The 18,187-nt window shown below is 37.5% G+C and overlaps 1 protein-coding gene across 3 annotated transcripts in view; it reads right to left on the bottom strand.

The window, feature by feature from the left end:
• Nucleotides 1-1,438: 1,438 nt before the first annotated feature.
• Nucleotides 1,439-18,187, bottom strand: part of TTBK2 (tau tubulin kinase 2) — a 104,736-nt gene continuing 87,987 nt past the window's right edge. For all 3 annotated transcript variants that reach the window (XM_055814978.1, XM_055814981.1, XM_055814990.1), the window contains 2 exons: nucleotides 9,943-11,213; nucleotides 1,439-8,940 (listed from right to left, as the gene is read on the bottom strand). In XM_055814978.1, coding sequence (XP_055670953.1) covers nucleotides 8,472-8,940; nucleotides 9,943-11,213 — 1,740 coding nt within the window. In that variant the 3' untranslated portion in view covers nucleotides 1,439-8,471. The remainder of the gene's footprint in view (nucleotides 8,941-9,942; nucleotides 11,214-18,187) is intronic.

Raw genomic sequence — 18,187 nt, 5'->3', positions numbered from 1 at the left:
ACCAGACCTCAACAGTGTCTTTGTTCCAATCTTGCCTCTTTCCCACAGTCTGCCAGTTGTACTGATACTGTATACTGAAGCCAGATGAAACCCACTCTTCCATTTCTGGTATGATCCAGATTTACATATTTAAAACTAGGAAGGATACTGAGCTACCTCTCACCAGTACAGAGTGAGCAAATTTGTTACTTTAATCTTCATATTAATATAGCTGGCTTGCTATTTAATTATGCACCCTTTCTGTGATCAAACGGAGGTTCTGTTGGGACCACTAGAAGCACATGCCGTCCAGAAGCATGCCGTTAAACTTCTGGCTGCTCTTAACAGAAGATGAAACATGATTTTCTCAGAATGTTACTGTGTAAATGAATTCCCAATTTGTTTCCTGTCATTCGAAGTAATATGGGCTATTTATATAAGGGACAAAAGCTAATGACCTGGTCAGGAAGCTTTAATGAAAATACTGCCAATAATCTGAACAAAAGCAGAGCTGGCTTTTATTTTGCCATATGTGCAAGGCCTAACAGTGATAACGCTGAGAAAGAGAACCAGGGAATTTTCTCCAGTTCTTCTGCACTTCCCTAAAAACCTTGCTCTGCTATGCAATGAGCAGGCAGCATTTTGCACAGCATACAAGGGCTAAGGCATGCAGGCACACAAACCACAAGTATAAATTTTGAAGATATTCTACTCTACTCTTACCTAGTTTTACTAGAAAAAGAAATGAAAGGATCTTAGAGGAAACTAGAGCAACTAGTAGCTTAACACTGCATTTCCACAGAGCTCAAACTGCTCAGATTCAGTTTGTTCATTTCTCCGCTAGCTGCCACTTAAGCATACTACACAGAGCATGACAGGTCTCTTCAAGAGGCTGTAAAAGCTCAGTGACTATTTCCAGATAGCTGATCATCTCCAAATAAATCAATAATTATGGCGGCCTCTGACAAAATAAGAAACTACAATTTTGAAGGGGGGTGGGGTGGGTGGAAAAAGTAGCTGGCCTTTCAGAACAAGGCTGGAATCCACCATGTCATTTCTAAAATTGATCTGATTGGGCTGTGGCAATCATTCATTGTTTGGCTGAATACAGACAGTATGGATAAGAGCATGAGCAAATAGAAAGGGAGGCTTCTAAGGAGGCCAGTTGAGTTTTTCTATTCTTATTCATATACAACACATGAACCTACTAAATCAGTAAAACTTCCATTGATCCAATCATTCTGAGTTACAATACAAACATCCAATTCATGCTGCAGTAGGACCAACAGACATTTGCTTTTTGATTTCTTCTAACGGAAAAAAAAAACATCCCACCATCACTGTCAAAGCACTTTCTCCATTTAAAGTACAGGGTTACAATAATAAAAAATACTGAAAAAATTCAACTGAAGTTTCATAAATAATTAAATCATTATACAAACACAATCAAGAATTGAAGTTTTGCATGCTGAATGAATATTTTATTTAGAACCAGTTTATAAAAATAAAATACAAAATAATTTGAAAACAAAACTTAAAACATTGTACAAAGCCTTGATATGGTACAAATGAGAAAATAAATAATTACAACTTTATGTACAAATGACCATTATAAGGGCATTAACTCTTTATGTTCTTGGGTGCCTGAGCAAACTTAAAAGGAAAAGAATGGCTTAGAAGGTTTCCGAGGAGGGGAAGAGAACTGCAATTACTGAGCAAGAGAATTTGAAGGACTCTACATTTGTCTTCCTCAGTGATAACAAACAATCTTGGAACTACTTTCCACTTAATTTAATCATGCTGCAGATTTTACTATTGAGTACTTAATTTCTTATGGGGTGACAATATTGTATTTTTAATTAATACAGTTTTCATTCTTTGTGGTACGGCCCAGAGATTTTAGATTAGCAGCCATTGGCTGGCAGCTTCAAAAGTCAGTACTTGTCTGAAGGCATTGCTGGTGATTTCCTTAATTTACTAGTTTGGATATTCACAGGAAAGCGTTTGAAAATTGACATCTGTTAGCACAAGTACTGCAACTCATCCCTGGGCTGACTCTATAGAAAGAAAGAAGTTGGGGAAGAATTTCAAATCTTGCTTTCTAGCCAAGGAAAGTTAAGACGATACAAAGAAGGCTGCTAGGCAACCAATCCAGATCTCCAGTCAGACAAAAAAAAAGTGAAATAGCAAAAAAAAATAAATCCCACCTCACCTCGTGTCAAACTTTTATGACCTTGCCTGCCATGCAGTAGATACCTGTTTTAAAGGATTTGAAGCCAGGTAGACCAAACTAATTACACTGTATCTTTTTTAAGTAAGCTGGTCTGCTGTTATTATAGGTCTTTTATATAAAATTTAGGTCAAAGATCAAGTGATCGCAAAAGGAAACAAATATCTGTAATTCAAATAAATGTCAGCTGAATTCCCACAGAGTTGTGGATGATCAGGACCTCATATGAGCCGCTCACTTACAGTACTGTTTTAGAAGAAACCACTTTGTACTCTTGGCCAAAGCTGGCTCTCGGTAGTAATTCTTACAGAAAAGTAGAGATCAAAAGGCATGTCATGTCATATTAGTAACCAAAAAAAAAAAGCATTTTGCAATTTAAAATACAGCAACTGCAAATACGATATTTATAGACTGAGTTTATTCCTTCAGTCCCTAAATGGGAAAAAACAAAACAAGACCCTATACTGATTTTGATGAGAGTTTCACCTGCACAGGAACAGCAAGAATTCCCAAGGATCCAAGCTCTTCATGTAGCGGAGAAACAGAAGCAAAACACCTAAATGGCATATGCTAACATTTGGGATTGTCACTGTTAAGAGAGAATGTGTTAGCAACAACGGAGAGTAAAAATCAAGTTACATGTTCAAACTTGGATGGCTAGAGTAATTGCCAAGTTTAATATATTAGACTTCAACACAATACACTCTTTTGCACTTTGCCTTAATAAAAAAAAACCAAACAACCAAAACGTCAAAGGTTAGTATTTTAAAGCCTGGTTATTTAAACCACAGGAAAATGAGCGATAGAACTTTTCAACATTGGACAGTATCTTAAGATAATTTCAGACAATTATTACACAACTCAGGCTGACTTTTACTTAGTTTCTTTTTTTACAAATGTGCGTAGGGAAAAGGAAGACTGGCTTCAAGCAGACAGCTGAGGTATTCTTGTGTGAGGTGCGTGTTTATGTGATCTGCATGTATTAGCTAAGAAATGTATGACCTCTGCTTACGTATTGCATGTAGTCAAAACACTGAACCTCGCTTCCTTTCACCAGCATTACAGGTTACTGAAAATTGCAACCAATGTCATTTAAGCCAAAAGCAAAACAGCAAACAAAACCCTTCAGTTCACTGCCTATTTGATTAGCTAAAAGTATAATAAAAATATTATGCACTGTTCTACAAGTTTCAGAAATAGGAACAAGCATCCAAAGCTTTTAGCAGTTGAAGAAAGGAATCACAGATAATTGTCAAGGCTTTGATAGCTGACAGTTCTCTGACTACTTGTAGTGGAAAAGCATACTGAGAATGCAGCATAAGGAATCATGGTGTTTACCTAAGACACCTACACAGCCCCTTGCTCGCTGGAATTGACAAGACAGGCATGGCTTTTGCCAGCTCACAGCATCAGTCCTGCACGAAAAAATTAAGATCAATATATTATAGGCCTATAATGAGAAACTGATTTGACTTCGAGCTCTCTTTTATTCTCCTGTTCCTTTTCAGATGATTCCTCTCTCATTTAACATTGATTGTAAATAATGGAGGTACATATCCCTAGTTTGCCATTAGACCCTTTTAAGAAATTGGAATAATCACTTTCTTCTTACCAGAACTTACACATCTTAGTGTTCCACAAAAATGTCCAATTCATTATGGAAAAATTCTATTTACAGGAAAGAGACTGTACTGTAAGTCTGGCTTGGTGTACATTCTCAATGAAGAGAAAAAGAACATATTTTTTTTTCTAAGCATTACAGTCAACCATTGCGTAAATGTTACTGCAATAAGAAGGTCTTATGGGAGCTTTGCCCACATAGGACTATAGGATCAGGCCTTGTAATATGGAAAAGGCAGAATCAGAATTAGGGCATAGCAAATTATGGTAGATGGGAGGAGATCAGAGGAAATCAAAGCAAAACTGGCCTTGGCTCACTCTGGCAAATAAATTCCAGTAAACAGGATGCAATAGCTGAGACTGTTCCTATCTATATGTATATACACACATATGCATGTATGTATATATGTATCTATATAATATACAGTATCTATATAAGCATATATATAGATACACTTATGTACAAATGTGTATTTATATATATAAAACAAAAATCGTGTTTTCCCAGCTACAATTAATAAGATAACACTACAAATTGTAAATGATAGAGCTCTTGCAAGTCTTTTTCAGCTGAAAAATATTTCAAGCTATTTTTAAATATATAGGACCAGATCCTCCTCTTTACATCAAGACTGTTTAGTGAGTTACGTGAGAAAGCTTGATCTCAAACATGCAGACTTCAAGGCAAGAATATGTCCAGATTTCCCAGGATAGGATGTGACTAGTGGCTGTAACGAATGCCCCGCGTCACTCCCCAGGAGTCTGCCTCCTCAATAATTGTATGTAACGAACAGTTAAGACCTCACACAGCTCCTGCCTTTGAGCAGTGAAATTTTCTATGCTTACCGATCCTGCTCAAGTAGTAGATGGGTGCCTAGCATCCTACCACTTGCCAGTGTTGCTCTACTGTATCACACCTTCTATTACTTCTAACAGGGTTTTGCTTAGTTAGTAATTGGCATTTGTAATTAATAATGAGTTTTATTAGTATTAATATAGATTTTTGAGGTTGCAACTTAGATTGATTATACCATGCAATACTGCAGCATAAAAGACTGCGTGAAATGTTCAGTCTTTTCAAGTTCTATTTTAGTTTAAAGGCTTCATGCCTCTATTTCTCTAAAAAATGCTCCAAAGTGCTGGCCACAACACAGGAAACACCATCAAGAGAAAAAGCGTGTGCAGCATCTGCATCTGCTACGTGTCATGGCTCCACTGCACTGCCCTACAAAGAAAAGGAGGCTTGAAGAGGGCAAAGCAACAGCTCCTTGAATTGTATTGTTTCTCAGCTAAAAAACCTGTGTAAGCTGCTCCATGCTATGCAGAATAACTGTAACCGTTTCATACAATGGAGAAAAATCTTCCCTGTCCCTGAAAATTTTTTGCAGATAACCCTCTAAACCATTCATTCACACTCTGTGCAAGGGCCACACACATACATTGGTGGTTTTATGCAGTCAGTTGCATATTCAAATATTGAAGCTTACAGAGTTCTTGATGATTATACAGGCCCTCTAGAAATATTAAGCTAATATTTATGCATGAGTTGATCAGCTGACCATTACCTAACTACATTAACTGATTGCTACATTAGACTATAGTAAGCAATTCTGTAAACTTTTGAGGGGAAGGTATCAAGCAACAAAAAACTCCAGAAGAGTGGGTACTTCAAGGCAAGTTATTCACAACCACTCCTCCATTCGTATCTTCATGGTTTTCTCACTAGATCCTGCTGAAACTACAGCAAAAAGCAACTTCGGATATACAGTCCTTTTAGCTTTTTCTGCACTGAAAAAGCCCAGGTCATGAATCACGATTGATATCTCTTTCTCCATTTTGGCATAGTTTACTATTTTTACATTGGCAAGTAGTTCAAGTTAATTTCTACAGCATTGATTTTACATTGTAATATGTAACAATGGACAAGTCTGTACTTTGAAGACAGTTCTTTCTCACCTTTAAAGCAATTACCTGTTTCTGGAGAGACTGGAGAGAAAATACAAACTCCTCAACTTCAGCATTTCACGCAAGGATGCATAAAGTTGGTACCTATTAAAGCTGACCATGTTAATGTAGGAATAATCTTACAAGACCATAATAAATGCTTTTCAGAAATAAGGGAGAGGAGAGGAAAAATAATCATGGTCTGCTACACCACCTTAACAAACAATTCCAGCAGTGCCCAGGGCAAAAATAACACAATGGCACCAAATTCTCTTTATGGTACACCTAAGGAAACATGAGGAAAATAGGAAGGAAAAGATGGAGTTTGTTGTCACATTTGTCTGTTAGGTATCCGTTGAATGTCACTGCTCCTATGTGATGAGTATTTGTAATAATTAAGAACTCACATTATGAAATAAAAATTAGTAACGACAAGCTCTATTTGTAATCAAAAATAAAAATACCTTTGAGTCTCTGTTCTTGTTCCATATGCAAATGCACACACAAAATTATAAAGAAAAAAAGCAAGCTGCAAGACAAAACATTGGCTGGTTGAAAAATCAGCAGTCCTTCAATCTTGTACCAAGGTATAAAGGCTATTAGAATTTGTGCATACCAGAATTTCTTGGGGCGAAATAGAAGATGTAATGCCAAAAGTATTCAGGAACTAACAGAAAGGGAGCTGTATTATTTGTGGTCCATAAATTACAAATGAAAAATGAGAAAGAATGAGTTTATATAAGCATATACATATGTGTATATATATAAATATTTATATTATATAATTTACCATGAGGACATGCAATTATTGGTATAGCACCTATTATACAATATAATACAAAGGATTAGGACTTTCCAATGGTACAGTTTCTTCAGAAAAAGCAGGTATATCCTACCTATTGCATTCATCTGTAGTGCTTGAAACCTGAATGAAATTAAGGTTCCACACTGTGCTACATTACATATGGGAAACGATATACATATTCATCGTAAGAAAAGGAAAAAAAAAAAAAATCAACATAGTCTGACAAAGCAAGTGAAATTCAGTGCAGCTCCAGGGCAGCTTTAATGCAGCATTAGAATGTGTTAGCTCAGAGACAAAATATTCCCTTTTTAATCCAAAGGTATTCATTTGGCAGAGGTTAAATAAAAATGCACGGATGCTGGCTGAAGAGGCATATGACTACAGCAAGCAGATCAGTAACTGACAAGTCCCCTATGCATCCAGCATCACCACAACAGGAATAATTACAGTGAGCTGGCTGCATCTTTCTCAGGCTTGTGTTCTTGTGCATTACTATCCTGACCCACTATTCTCTTCTGACTACAGCAAAAGGTGCTGTACTGTTATGTTCCCTACAGAGATCCAAAGTTGGAGAAATTAGAACCCATGGACTTTACTGAAAGATAATGAAGCCTGGCTATCAAAAAACATTTGGGCAAAAGAATGACAAGAATCCAATAAAAAATATAACTCAGATTGCTTTCTGTATATTTTGCTTTGATGGCTATTACTATTAACAAAATTTTGTAAAGGTGTTAAGTATATTTCTGTCATCTATAACCTACCAAGTTCATGAAGTAGATAATCTCCTCATCTCTCTTCCATCTTTCTTGTTTTTATAAAATGAATGACTAAAAAAGCAAATCTGGGCTGGTAATCATCTCTGCACAGTAAGATCAGTGGCTTAAGTGAGCCATAACTAACAGAAAAACAAAAACCAGCACAAACAAGGGTTCTTTCAGCAGATGAATTAAGGGGAAAAAAGGTACGTCAGTTTTCTAACTTGTATTGCAATTTATCGTAAATCTGCAACATCCACTGAAGTGCAGACATCTCCTCCTTCCTCTCATTTCCTAGACAGGAATGCTTTTCCAAATTCTACCAAATGCAGTTTGAAGAACCCCACCATGACTCCCAAAGAAGCATATGATACAGAACTGGGAATTAGCTTCTTGGGTCCTAATTAGTACTAAACAAATTTCTAAAGAATATAGCTATAAAAATGTCTTGGCAGATGTTAATATTAATTTTTAAAATGTCATCAGTGTCAAGGAGGGGCAAGGTATATGATACTTCCTTACATAAAAAGGCTGTGCCATGGTAGACAGGGGAGAAGACGAGCACTGAGTGACTCAGAAATGGTCACTCAAAATGGAAGAGACTTCTAAGGCAGAAATAAAATTGTCTTCTAAACTGTGTGCTTTTTTAAAACTGCAAGGACATGCTTGAGCACTATTTATCTCCCAAGTGGTGATGTCATTTTGGGAATAATTGTTTCAGGTTTTCTTACATACTCCTTGCGTATGTAATGCCTGAAATTATTAGGCCAAACCTTTTAGCTAGGTAAATTAAAACCAGAAATAAATATCCTTTTAAAACACTCACCTTAAGATATTTTTTACTTTAAATACATTGCACCTCTTTGACTGTCTAGTCATCTTTATCCTGGCCTCCACTTCCCCTCTTGCAGATCTGCTTGCTGCCTGCTCTTAGGCAATGCCTGGCCACTTATTTACACAGTATGCTTTCTCATGAATAGTTTATGATGCTTACTTTCTTTAAAAAGCGCAGATTCAACACCTTTTTTTTAATGTATTTTTTTGATTTTTTTTTTCTTTTTTTAAATACACAGTACACAGACATAACATGCATCAGATTTAGGAGGAGGCTTTATACCTTGTCAAGGCCCAGTTCCTATCTGCTAAGCTTAGTGGTTGATTTGCTCTTTCCTGTGGGAGTTTTAGTGTTTGGGGAATGGTGGAAGGAACTGCCAGATCCTTTCAGACCATTCTTGCTTGGTTTGTTGCAGCAGTGCTCTTGTTGGCAGGATCTCCTAGAAGATGAGGAGCCTGAATGGCTAGGAGGTGATTTACTCCTCCCAAGATGTGGGGATGAACTCCTCTGATCATGATGGGGTCTCCCAGCCCGGGATGGAGAAGAACTGGCAGTACGGGGTAAAGAAGAGCTCCTAGGGGAGGCACTGGGACTGCGTCGGGGGATGACAGGGCTTTTGGGTGGTGTTTTTGGACTATGTGGAGATCCTGGGCTCTTACACTGGGTAGAACTCCTTGGTCTTTGAGATCCATTCTGTAGGATTTGAGCCAGACGAGAGATAAGATCTGAGTCCGAGCTGCTACTCCCTAGGACTCTGTACCTGCGTAACCTTAAGAAGAAATGAAGAAAGATTATTTCTGTTCCCATCTATTCACTAAAGTTCATCTAGAAACACAGTATCACTAGCAACTACAGATGAGTTTACATTGCAGAACAGACATCTGGAGCTGATCTTTCGTATAAGGTAGAGGTGTTTGGATCTAGGCTTTGGCTTCTGTATTGTTCAAACCAACACAGTATTTATATTTGCATAAACTCACTCACATTAAACAGCCTACGTGTTTACAGGATAACTGAAATGTCCTGGTGGTGCTGGAAGAAGTACACTGAAGAGCACTGCTTATTGCCTGTTTTGGAGGAGTACATCCATTCCTGCACACCACCAATACACTCCTGTGCACAATTTTAGGGGATGACAAGGTACACCACAACTTCCTTCAGAGGATTTCGCACTACTGTATCAAAATTGTCCTTATCCTGGTAATGTAGGCACTGAAGAAACTAGATCATGGTTGTCTGTATACAGAATTGGCAAAGGAGGGCTTCTAGATTTCACTCTGCCCTCCTTTAATTAGCTGGTTTTACTTAGCCATGATCTAAGCATAGCTAACTCACTCAGTACTCACGGCTGGAATCTCCAAATTCTTGAATACTTAAAATGTCTACAATAAGAACAGTTTAATTTTCAAAGGGGCTGGATATGACAAATCCTGTTGATCTCTTTGGGTTTGTGAATAATCAACAGTTCCAGAAATGTGACCCCACTTCGGAAAAAACTGTAAAGACTTAGTTATAGATTGACAGGTTTCAAAATACTGAATACACAACTATAGATGTATAAGGTTTAACCGTGAAGCAGGCTCATTCTTGTGTAACAGCCTCTCCTCATTCATTCTCCAATGTAAGATTTCTCAGAAAACTGAAGTCCAGCATTTAAAAAAATATTAGTTAAAGGATGGAACTTCTACAGGATTTCACACTGCATAGTAACTGCAGTCTAGCTCAAATCCATTTTCAGCCCGCAAACCTGTTTCTATTTTCTCTGCATTACCTAGCTTCTACCCCAGGTCTAGTAGGTGGTTTTCCTGGTGGTGGCCGAGGAAAGAACTGAGCTGAACTTGAACTGGTGACTTGATCAGTGGTTGCCCACGACACTGGCCTTGGAATCTTGCTTTTTCTGGACTGAGGGCTGCTTGGAGATAAAGAGATGTCTTCTGTCTGCTTGCTGAAATGAGAGTCCAGTGTCAATCTAGAAAATGAGGATAAGACATTATCCTCAGAAAACTGTACTGGAGCAGCAGCCATTTTTTCCTCCAGTGACTTATCAGAGGCACTTGAGAGGTCACCAAGGAAAGATTTGAGCTGTCTCTTTTCCATAAGTAGTCTGACCAAGTCTGTCTGATGGGCCTTTTTTAGAAGAAGTTTTTCCTTTGCTGAAACAGGAGAAGAGGACTCTGACGTTGAGTCTATCTCTTGTGCTAAAACTGGGATTCGGCTCTGCCTGAATACAAAAGGAGATTTAACTAAGTCCTTCTTCGATCGATGAGAATTCTCATTTTCTGAAATACAGTGGAATAACTCTCCATTTCTGGGTGCGTTTTTCTCTTTTTTGTCCTCCTGGTGCAAAAAAGTAGTAAGGGCCACTTGGTGGCATTTCAAGTCTTGGATATGAACTTCTTCCTTATTAGAATGAAAACCATTTTCCTGAACTGGTGCTATTTTGCTTGCCTGTCTATTAACGTGTGTGTTGGTAAATCTTGAAGGAGAAAATTCTGATGTTTTAGGTGCTATTGACTTCAGAACCTCATCTTGATTTGGCACCAAACAGACAGGCCTTGGCTTTGATTCTTCAGCAGCTTCAGTACTCGTTAGAGGTTCTTCCTCTGCAGATTTTGAGTTTCCTGGCAAAGAATTCTGTTCTTTGCTTAGCATTTCAATGGCATCCTCAGAAACCACCGGAAGCCTTTCTTCCTCAGCTGCCTCCACAGGCATATTTTCAAGTTCTTTCTCTTCCTGTATCCCACTATGTTGATCAGGTAGGTCCTTTTGGCCACAGTCCAGGATGCTGACACATTCTTTGACAAGTCCTTCCCTGTCAAGCACCTCTTGGCTGATATTAAGTACCAAATCTTGCCTGCTGGCACTAGCTGGAAGTGCGTCTTCTGTTACAACCAAACCTGGCAAACTTTCCTTCGGAGAGGAAAGTTCCACAGTGTGTTCCACAGACTGAGCATCCTGCTCTCTTTTCTCTAGCTGGTGGCCATAATGAAAGCTCTCCGAAGCAGACTGTGTGGATGCCACTGAAGGTCTGGGTATTGTTATCTGCATTGGAAAATTAGAGAAGGCAAAGGTGAGAAACTCTGGAATGTTATACAGATTAACATTCTTTAAATAGCACTTTTGATTCCATGTCTTCAAGATGCATTACAGAATGATTCCTATGACTCACAATGTTCAAGTAATACCCAATTTCGTAATTTTACATCTAAATAATTAGAAAAGAAAATGCTCTATCACCCCAAGACAGAAATGTGTAACAGGTAAAAACAAACATAAGCTCAGTGGAAAATGTTGCAGTTACCAAGTAACCCTCCTGGAAATGAGATCCAGCCTAACAGGTAGGCTTTTAATTTATTTTACATTAGTTTGAATACCCTTAGAATAAAATATAAACACACAATCTTTAACAAGTGCACAACAATATTTTAGACAAGTACAGAAGACAAAGAACACAGTGAGATCTAGATTCAGGAATGGACTTAAATTTCCATTTAGGCAGAATTTAGATACTTTGTTAACAAAACAATTAACAAAAAACTTTATTTACCTAATTAAATACATCCATACCTGTAATACCTATATTTTTTGTCCAGAAAAACTTTCCCGAATACCCAAATTTTAGCTGTTACCTTCCCTACAGAAGCTTATGCCTCGTTTTAACCAAGCAAACTGGTTAGGACATCTCCTTACCTAAGGTTATTAAGAGCTTCACAAACTAAATATTCACACATCTAAATCCCCTAACGGATCTAATCCAATAGATACACCTAAAGCACTCCTAAAACCTAGATATAGTATTTAGTCAGAGTCCCTTTGAAAAACAGTCGTCATGATGAGTATTGCCTCTAGCACACAGCTTAATTGTTAGAGCACACGTTCAGGAAACCCCCACTCTCCACCTGAGGGACATTAACCCACTTGCCCCAGTTCCCATCATGTATGGAAAAATCAGAACAGAGTTGCTTCTCACCTTCCCTGCTGAAGTCAGGCCATTGCACCAACAGAAATGCAAGAGTCATGAGGTCAGAGGGTGACAGTGCACACACAAAAGTGAGAGTTTTACCTCTATGGCCAAGGGAGGAACGCGCTGTCATGTGAAGAGGAGTCCTAGATTCTGGTTTATACATATTGGATGGAGTCATTTGTAAATGACAGTAAAAAAACCTCAGGGGGCTACCCTTACATCTTTCTCTACATGTATAGAGTGTTCAGCTCCTTTTTTTCCTGGTATTCTTTAGCCTCATTAACTTGACACAGTTTGAGTTTGTAACCCTCAACAGAAAGTGGAAGACTGGAGTCTGGGTTTGGGCAAAAAGACTTTCTTGATGCACTGATGGTAGAAGAGACCACTAGTGGTAGCCTATTTCCAGTGTTGTTTCTATGTTACAAGACAGATTTCACTTGACCTTGCTGCAGAAATTATACATGCTGCTGAGCTTAACGGGTTTTTGTAAGAGCTAGTACATTGGTACTACTGGGTGGTAGAGACCAAGCTCATCTGTCAGGACCTGTAACAATTTACACTGTGTACTCAAATTCACAAATATAGAACACCTCTCCAAAATAAAAAATGGGAACTGACAGTGAAGGAGATTTCTCAGGTTTCCCATGAGAGTATAACAGCATCATTGAAATTCTTGCTGATTTCTTTTTCTTTTTGCTTTTTCATAGTCCTGTACAATAAAATTTTCATCATTATGGGCACACATTTACCTCCATGAAACACAAACATTCAACTGATATTATAAACAGTTCACTAGAACAAAACATGAAACACAAATCACAGGCATAAAGTTGAATTAGAGAGGACAATTATTTATGTTAAAGAAAATATTTCTATACTATACAATGCATTATGAACCTCTCTAATTTACCTAATGCAGTTTTTGGACCTTAAACTAAAAATGTGGAATCGTATTTTTGAGAAATTTGGGAAAAAATTTTTGGGAAAAAAAAATTCCTTAGTTTTATAAATAGGATTAGCTGTTAGGCTACAGCAAGTAGTATTTTTCACTGGAATGGGGGCGGGAAGGCAGAAATGTAAGGTAATTGAACTCTTGTTTTCCTAAGTAGACTTAAGCTGTCTGTAGCATCTTCCCCAGGTTGAGATTTATTGAAATAGAGGAAAATTTCTCTTTTTTTCTCTATTATTGAAATAGAGGAAAAAGCAAACCACAACAAAAAAAACCCAACACTTAAGACCTGCAGCAAGAGGCTACTTTTTGTCTCCCTGATAATTTGTTCACAAGTTTGGACCACTACAGTCCCTTCAAGTTTGCTGAATTAAAATAGCACATTCAGAAACAAACTGAAGTTACTTAGTTTTGGCCAAACAGTCCTCCTCATCTCCTCTTACTCTTGGTCTCAGTTCTTTCCTCTGAAAGAGACACTATTTCTCTTTTGAGTTGGAGAAGTCTTTCTTACTTCAAAAGCTTTCTTATGAGAGAATCCAAGCACATTAGTTTTGCTACAGAAATACCAGAGGAAGCAGATTATTATTTTTTTAAAAAAAGCACATTTCCAGATTAGGTCAATTAGTGCCTAAATCTTGAGTGTTAAACAAAAATAGTTTAGCAAGAACTCTGCATAGAAAGGAAAAGGTATAAAACCAGAGAAAAAATGAAGAAAAAAGGTCTAGGAAATGGGGCAGCTCTTCCACATGTTTCCTTACCTCTCTAGAAAGTTGCCCTGAGGCAACACATCTCCAGGTATTGAAGGACTCGCTTTCATATTACAGGAGAACATTTTTTGGCCTGTCACACAAAAATCATCAAATCTCTTAGGAATTTTCAAATACAAGCTGGGTAAAAAGTGGGTTCATAAAATTTTACTGCAACATAGTCCTTGGCATAGCAGGTTCAGATTTTCCAGAGATCACTTGGGGAGCTGCTGTCCACTCAGCTTTGTCTCCAGCTTGTTTCAATACCTTGTTCCCCAGGGCTGCAGGCAGAATCCCCAAAGTACGAAAATCTGGTAAAATATTTCCTTTTCCAAACTTTTCACTTGATGAGCTAATCTGGTTGCCAATTCAAATAACACAGGAATCAAAAAACCCGAGTTGTCTTCCACTTATTTGAAGAAGGATGGCTTCCCTTCAAATGGCTCTGGTGTCCTCTCAATTTTCAGAGGTAAGACAACCTTAATTATTTGCTTTTAGGAAGACATTTATCTTCTTGGTGTACTTCCAGAAGTGCTGCAATTGCGTTTAACTCCTCCTTTGCTCAACCTCTCTTTTCCTTGTGACCTCTCTCTCATATGTCAACTCTCTGTTAATGAAAACCAGCTCTGACCTGAAATTTATTTACATTTTTCAACAGACTTTATATCCTTTGTCACATCTGGAGAGAGAATTTCCTAGTCTTTCAGGCCTATCTTGGCAAACTCAGATTTAACCCTTACACCTAAGAAATAGAAAGTTTGTTGAACAACCTACAATAGAACAGGCAGGAACTACTTATGAAAGAAAAACACTGAACAAGTGGAGGAAAGAACCAGATACTGGATGACTAAGTACCATCAAAGACTCAGTACTACTGAGTAGTTCACAGTTTCAGAAATGGCTTTTTGAACATATAGATCACTTTCTTGATTTGTGATATTCTTCACTAACAAACAAAAGCTTGTTTTCTCAGATGGTAAATAAACCTCTTAATGGTCTTCTCAAGGCACAATAATCAAATTATATCCCTGTTGGGCTTGACATTTCACCTATACATGCAAGACATTTAAATGGGTAATCATGCAGAAGTGCTTTTCATGCAAGGGTTGCTACAACTTCAGGTGCAGCTTTAAGAGAGAAACAACAGAGCAAGGCCAATTTTTAAAAAATCTGGGAACATGTATGAGAAAACAGAACTTGCATAGAACTGAATCCTGTTAAAACATAGAATCATAGAATGGTTTGGATTGGAAAGGACTTTAAAGACCATCTAGTGCCAACCCCCCTGTCATGGGCAGTGATACAAATGCTTTCATTTGGAAGAACTTGGATGTAATAGTCAATTATTGAAGAAATGGAAGAAGCTTGTAGATGATCCTCCTAAGGCCCCTTGTAAGATTTCTCTGGATAAAGCATCAGCTTCTTTATTTACAAGGCTGGCCACTACAGATAACTTCACGTTTCACACTATGCAGGATTCTAAGTAAAAAGACTGGAGGAAGTTTTGAATCTGTTAAAACAATTTAAGGGGGGGAAAAATATATAATCCTGTGGCCTTAATTATCCCGTGGTCTTCTCACTCTCTTGTTTGTGAAACCTTGCAAGACAGAAGTCAGAATCAAGCAGTCTGAGGAGGGCTGATCCCAAGACATACAAAATAACCAATTTATCTTATCATTTAGTCTAATTCAGGGAGACAGAAATCTCAAGGTTATTCAATACATGTCTTGTTACAAAACAAATAATAAATAGCATAACTTGTAAATTTTTAAAAAAATCATAATCATAAATAATCCTCATACTTTCTTTTCTTCTGCCACTAATTAAAATCGTATGCTATGAGATTTCTATGACTAGTCATGTCAATTTTGTAAAACACTGAACCTAAGGAACAAAGAATACAACGTGTTATGGGCAATTCATCTAAGAAGAAAAATGTGGGGAATAGAATTTAAAATGCTGCCTCTCAGCTCATTATGATAATCAGTTTATAACACTATCTACCCGATTATCACGATTTCCATAGTTCAGCAGAAGTTATGCAATACAGCAGATTACCAAAAATGGCTGAGACAATTTATGGAACAATGAATTTGAGGTTCTCCTTTCACTCCAAAACATTGGAATGAAATTATTACCACCACAGTCTTGAATCCTTTTGCCTTCCCTAAATAATTTAACTCCCTTTTGATTTTTCAAATTAGCACTTGACAAAGACGAGAAATTAGACTGCACTTTCTTCAAGAAACTTTACAAGATGGTGAGTTGGATGTTAAGAAGGAAAAAGAACAAAACAACAGTAACAACAACATAAATACCTCTTGGACATCCTTTATGACATCTGACAAACTTTCCTCCTTTTAAACCTTTGACAGGCTGCAATAGCAAGTGATATGCTTGGATGAAATTCTCTGTGAATGTACACAGCAAATTGCAGAGGAGTGAAATACTGAGTTTTGCTCCGAAAAGTTGCTAAGTCTGAAAGAGCTAAAGGTGCGAATATGGATTATTGTACAACACAAGCAGGTAAACATCTGACCCCTCAGCTACAGCTTTTCCCCTCCACTCATGCTGTCTGCTACTTGTGCAAGCATGTCCAGTACTGTCAGGACTTCAGGCCTCTTAGAAACATGGTGTACAGATCCATTGTTCGGCTAATACTGTCATTATTTGTAACTTCTCACATCAATAAGCCATTAGCATATTACTTGGCATTCTGAAGGCACTTTACCTAATGTCTACCCTCCAGAACTTCTTTCCTATCTTAGTAAAGTTTGTGTATCTATGAGAACAAACCTCATATATCTTTTCTATTTTCCCTGCTTCTCTTTTTCATCTGTCGTTAGCTCTGTTGCCTACCAGGAATATGACCAATGTTAGTACAAGTCTGCAACTTCTGCAATACCAAACAACCTCCCTGAATCTTTCCAGTTCAACAGCTTCCTCTACTTCTTGAGTTTTTCTTTATTTATGTCACATAATTTCTACTTACTTGCACAACCATAGGCCTCTGCAAAGAAACGTGAACTGCAGTTTGTATGAAAGCATAAAGGGTATTTTAGTGCACTGTCCCGTAATTTACTGCTAGCATTATTCTCACATGAATAATCCACTGCTATGCTTACATCTTTGTAGACAATCTAGGTTACTGTTCAGGACAGCTCTTCTACTCTTCAAAATCCTCAATGCCTACTACTTACTGACATTTTAGTCTAATCCTTTGTATCCCTTACTTTGTATCCCTTCCCAGATTAAATTCACAGCAGAGAAGAAGTTAAATATAATTGATTATAGATACATAGGCTGTTTCTACAGGTAGACTAACATGGGGATAAACAGGAGGAATATACGGCTGCAATTCATGCTGTTATGGAACATAAGACCAGAGATGATTGTAGGTTTTGATACTGAATCCCTTTCAACAGTCACATATATATATAGTACTGCAAGCATTGCAGGCGTTTTTAGGAACTGGTGTTCCCCACGATACTACCTTCTGTTGTTAATAATTCATATATGACAGGCCCTAATCATAAACTAAAGCAACATCTGAAGGTTTACTTGTATTTGGCTGAAAAGAGGACTGTGTTGCTCTCCGTAACTTTTCAGATATATTCTTTCTGCTATTCTATAATGCTAATTTTTGCATCAATTTATATGGAGGTTGCAAGAAATGGGAAGAGGATGGAATACAGATGTAAAGCTGCAAATAAACAAGACAACTGTGTTTTCACATTCTCTTATGTGATAGGTATCTTTTGAGGATAAAGTATATACAGATCTGTGTGTACAGTCTTACTTTAAAACTTATTAATCATGGCTTAATTTCAGTATTTTTAAAGTATCTTCCCTTTTCAGTTATTCCTACGCCACTTACAAGGTAGAGGAAGATTTTTTTGTTGTTCTAACATAAACTTTTATCCTCAAACATCCAATAGGGCAGATAATGATTGCTCTAAAAGTAGTATCTTTAATTGTGTTTAGAGAATGACTGTCATTGTGATAAGTGGCTAATTAGTTTGGTAATGTGACTAAAACAAGTACTCAAGTAATTTGAAACTGCTATATAGTGCATAAACCAATTGAAGAACATTCTCGACATTTACTTACATTGTTGGAGAACTGGGAAGCAGTGGTGCTTCCAGGCTGTTACTTCATAACACTCACACAATACTCCTGCCATATACTCCTATTAAAAATGGGCCAGTATTGTAATATTTTTCTTGAGTTCCACAGAAACAGGCTTTTTCTAACAAAGAAAGGATGAATTTGCCTTAACGAACAGTTCAGAGATGTGAGAAGATGGCAACTAAAGCCTATTTCTGCCTTCCCATCTCATGCTATTATTTCCTTGTTT

This window comes from Falco peregrinus, chromosome 1, assembly GCF_023634155.1.
Source record: "Falco peregrinus isolate bFalPer1 chromosome 1, bFalPer1.pri, whole genome shotgun sequence".
Classification (NCBI taxonomy): domain Eukaryota; kingdom Metazoa; phylum Chordata; class Aves; order Falconiformes; family Falconidae; genus Falco; species Falco peregrinus.
This window is presented reverse-complemented; position numbering and strand designations above follow the sequence as displayed.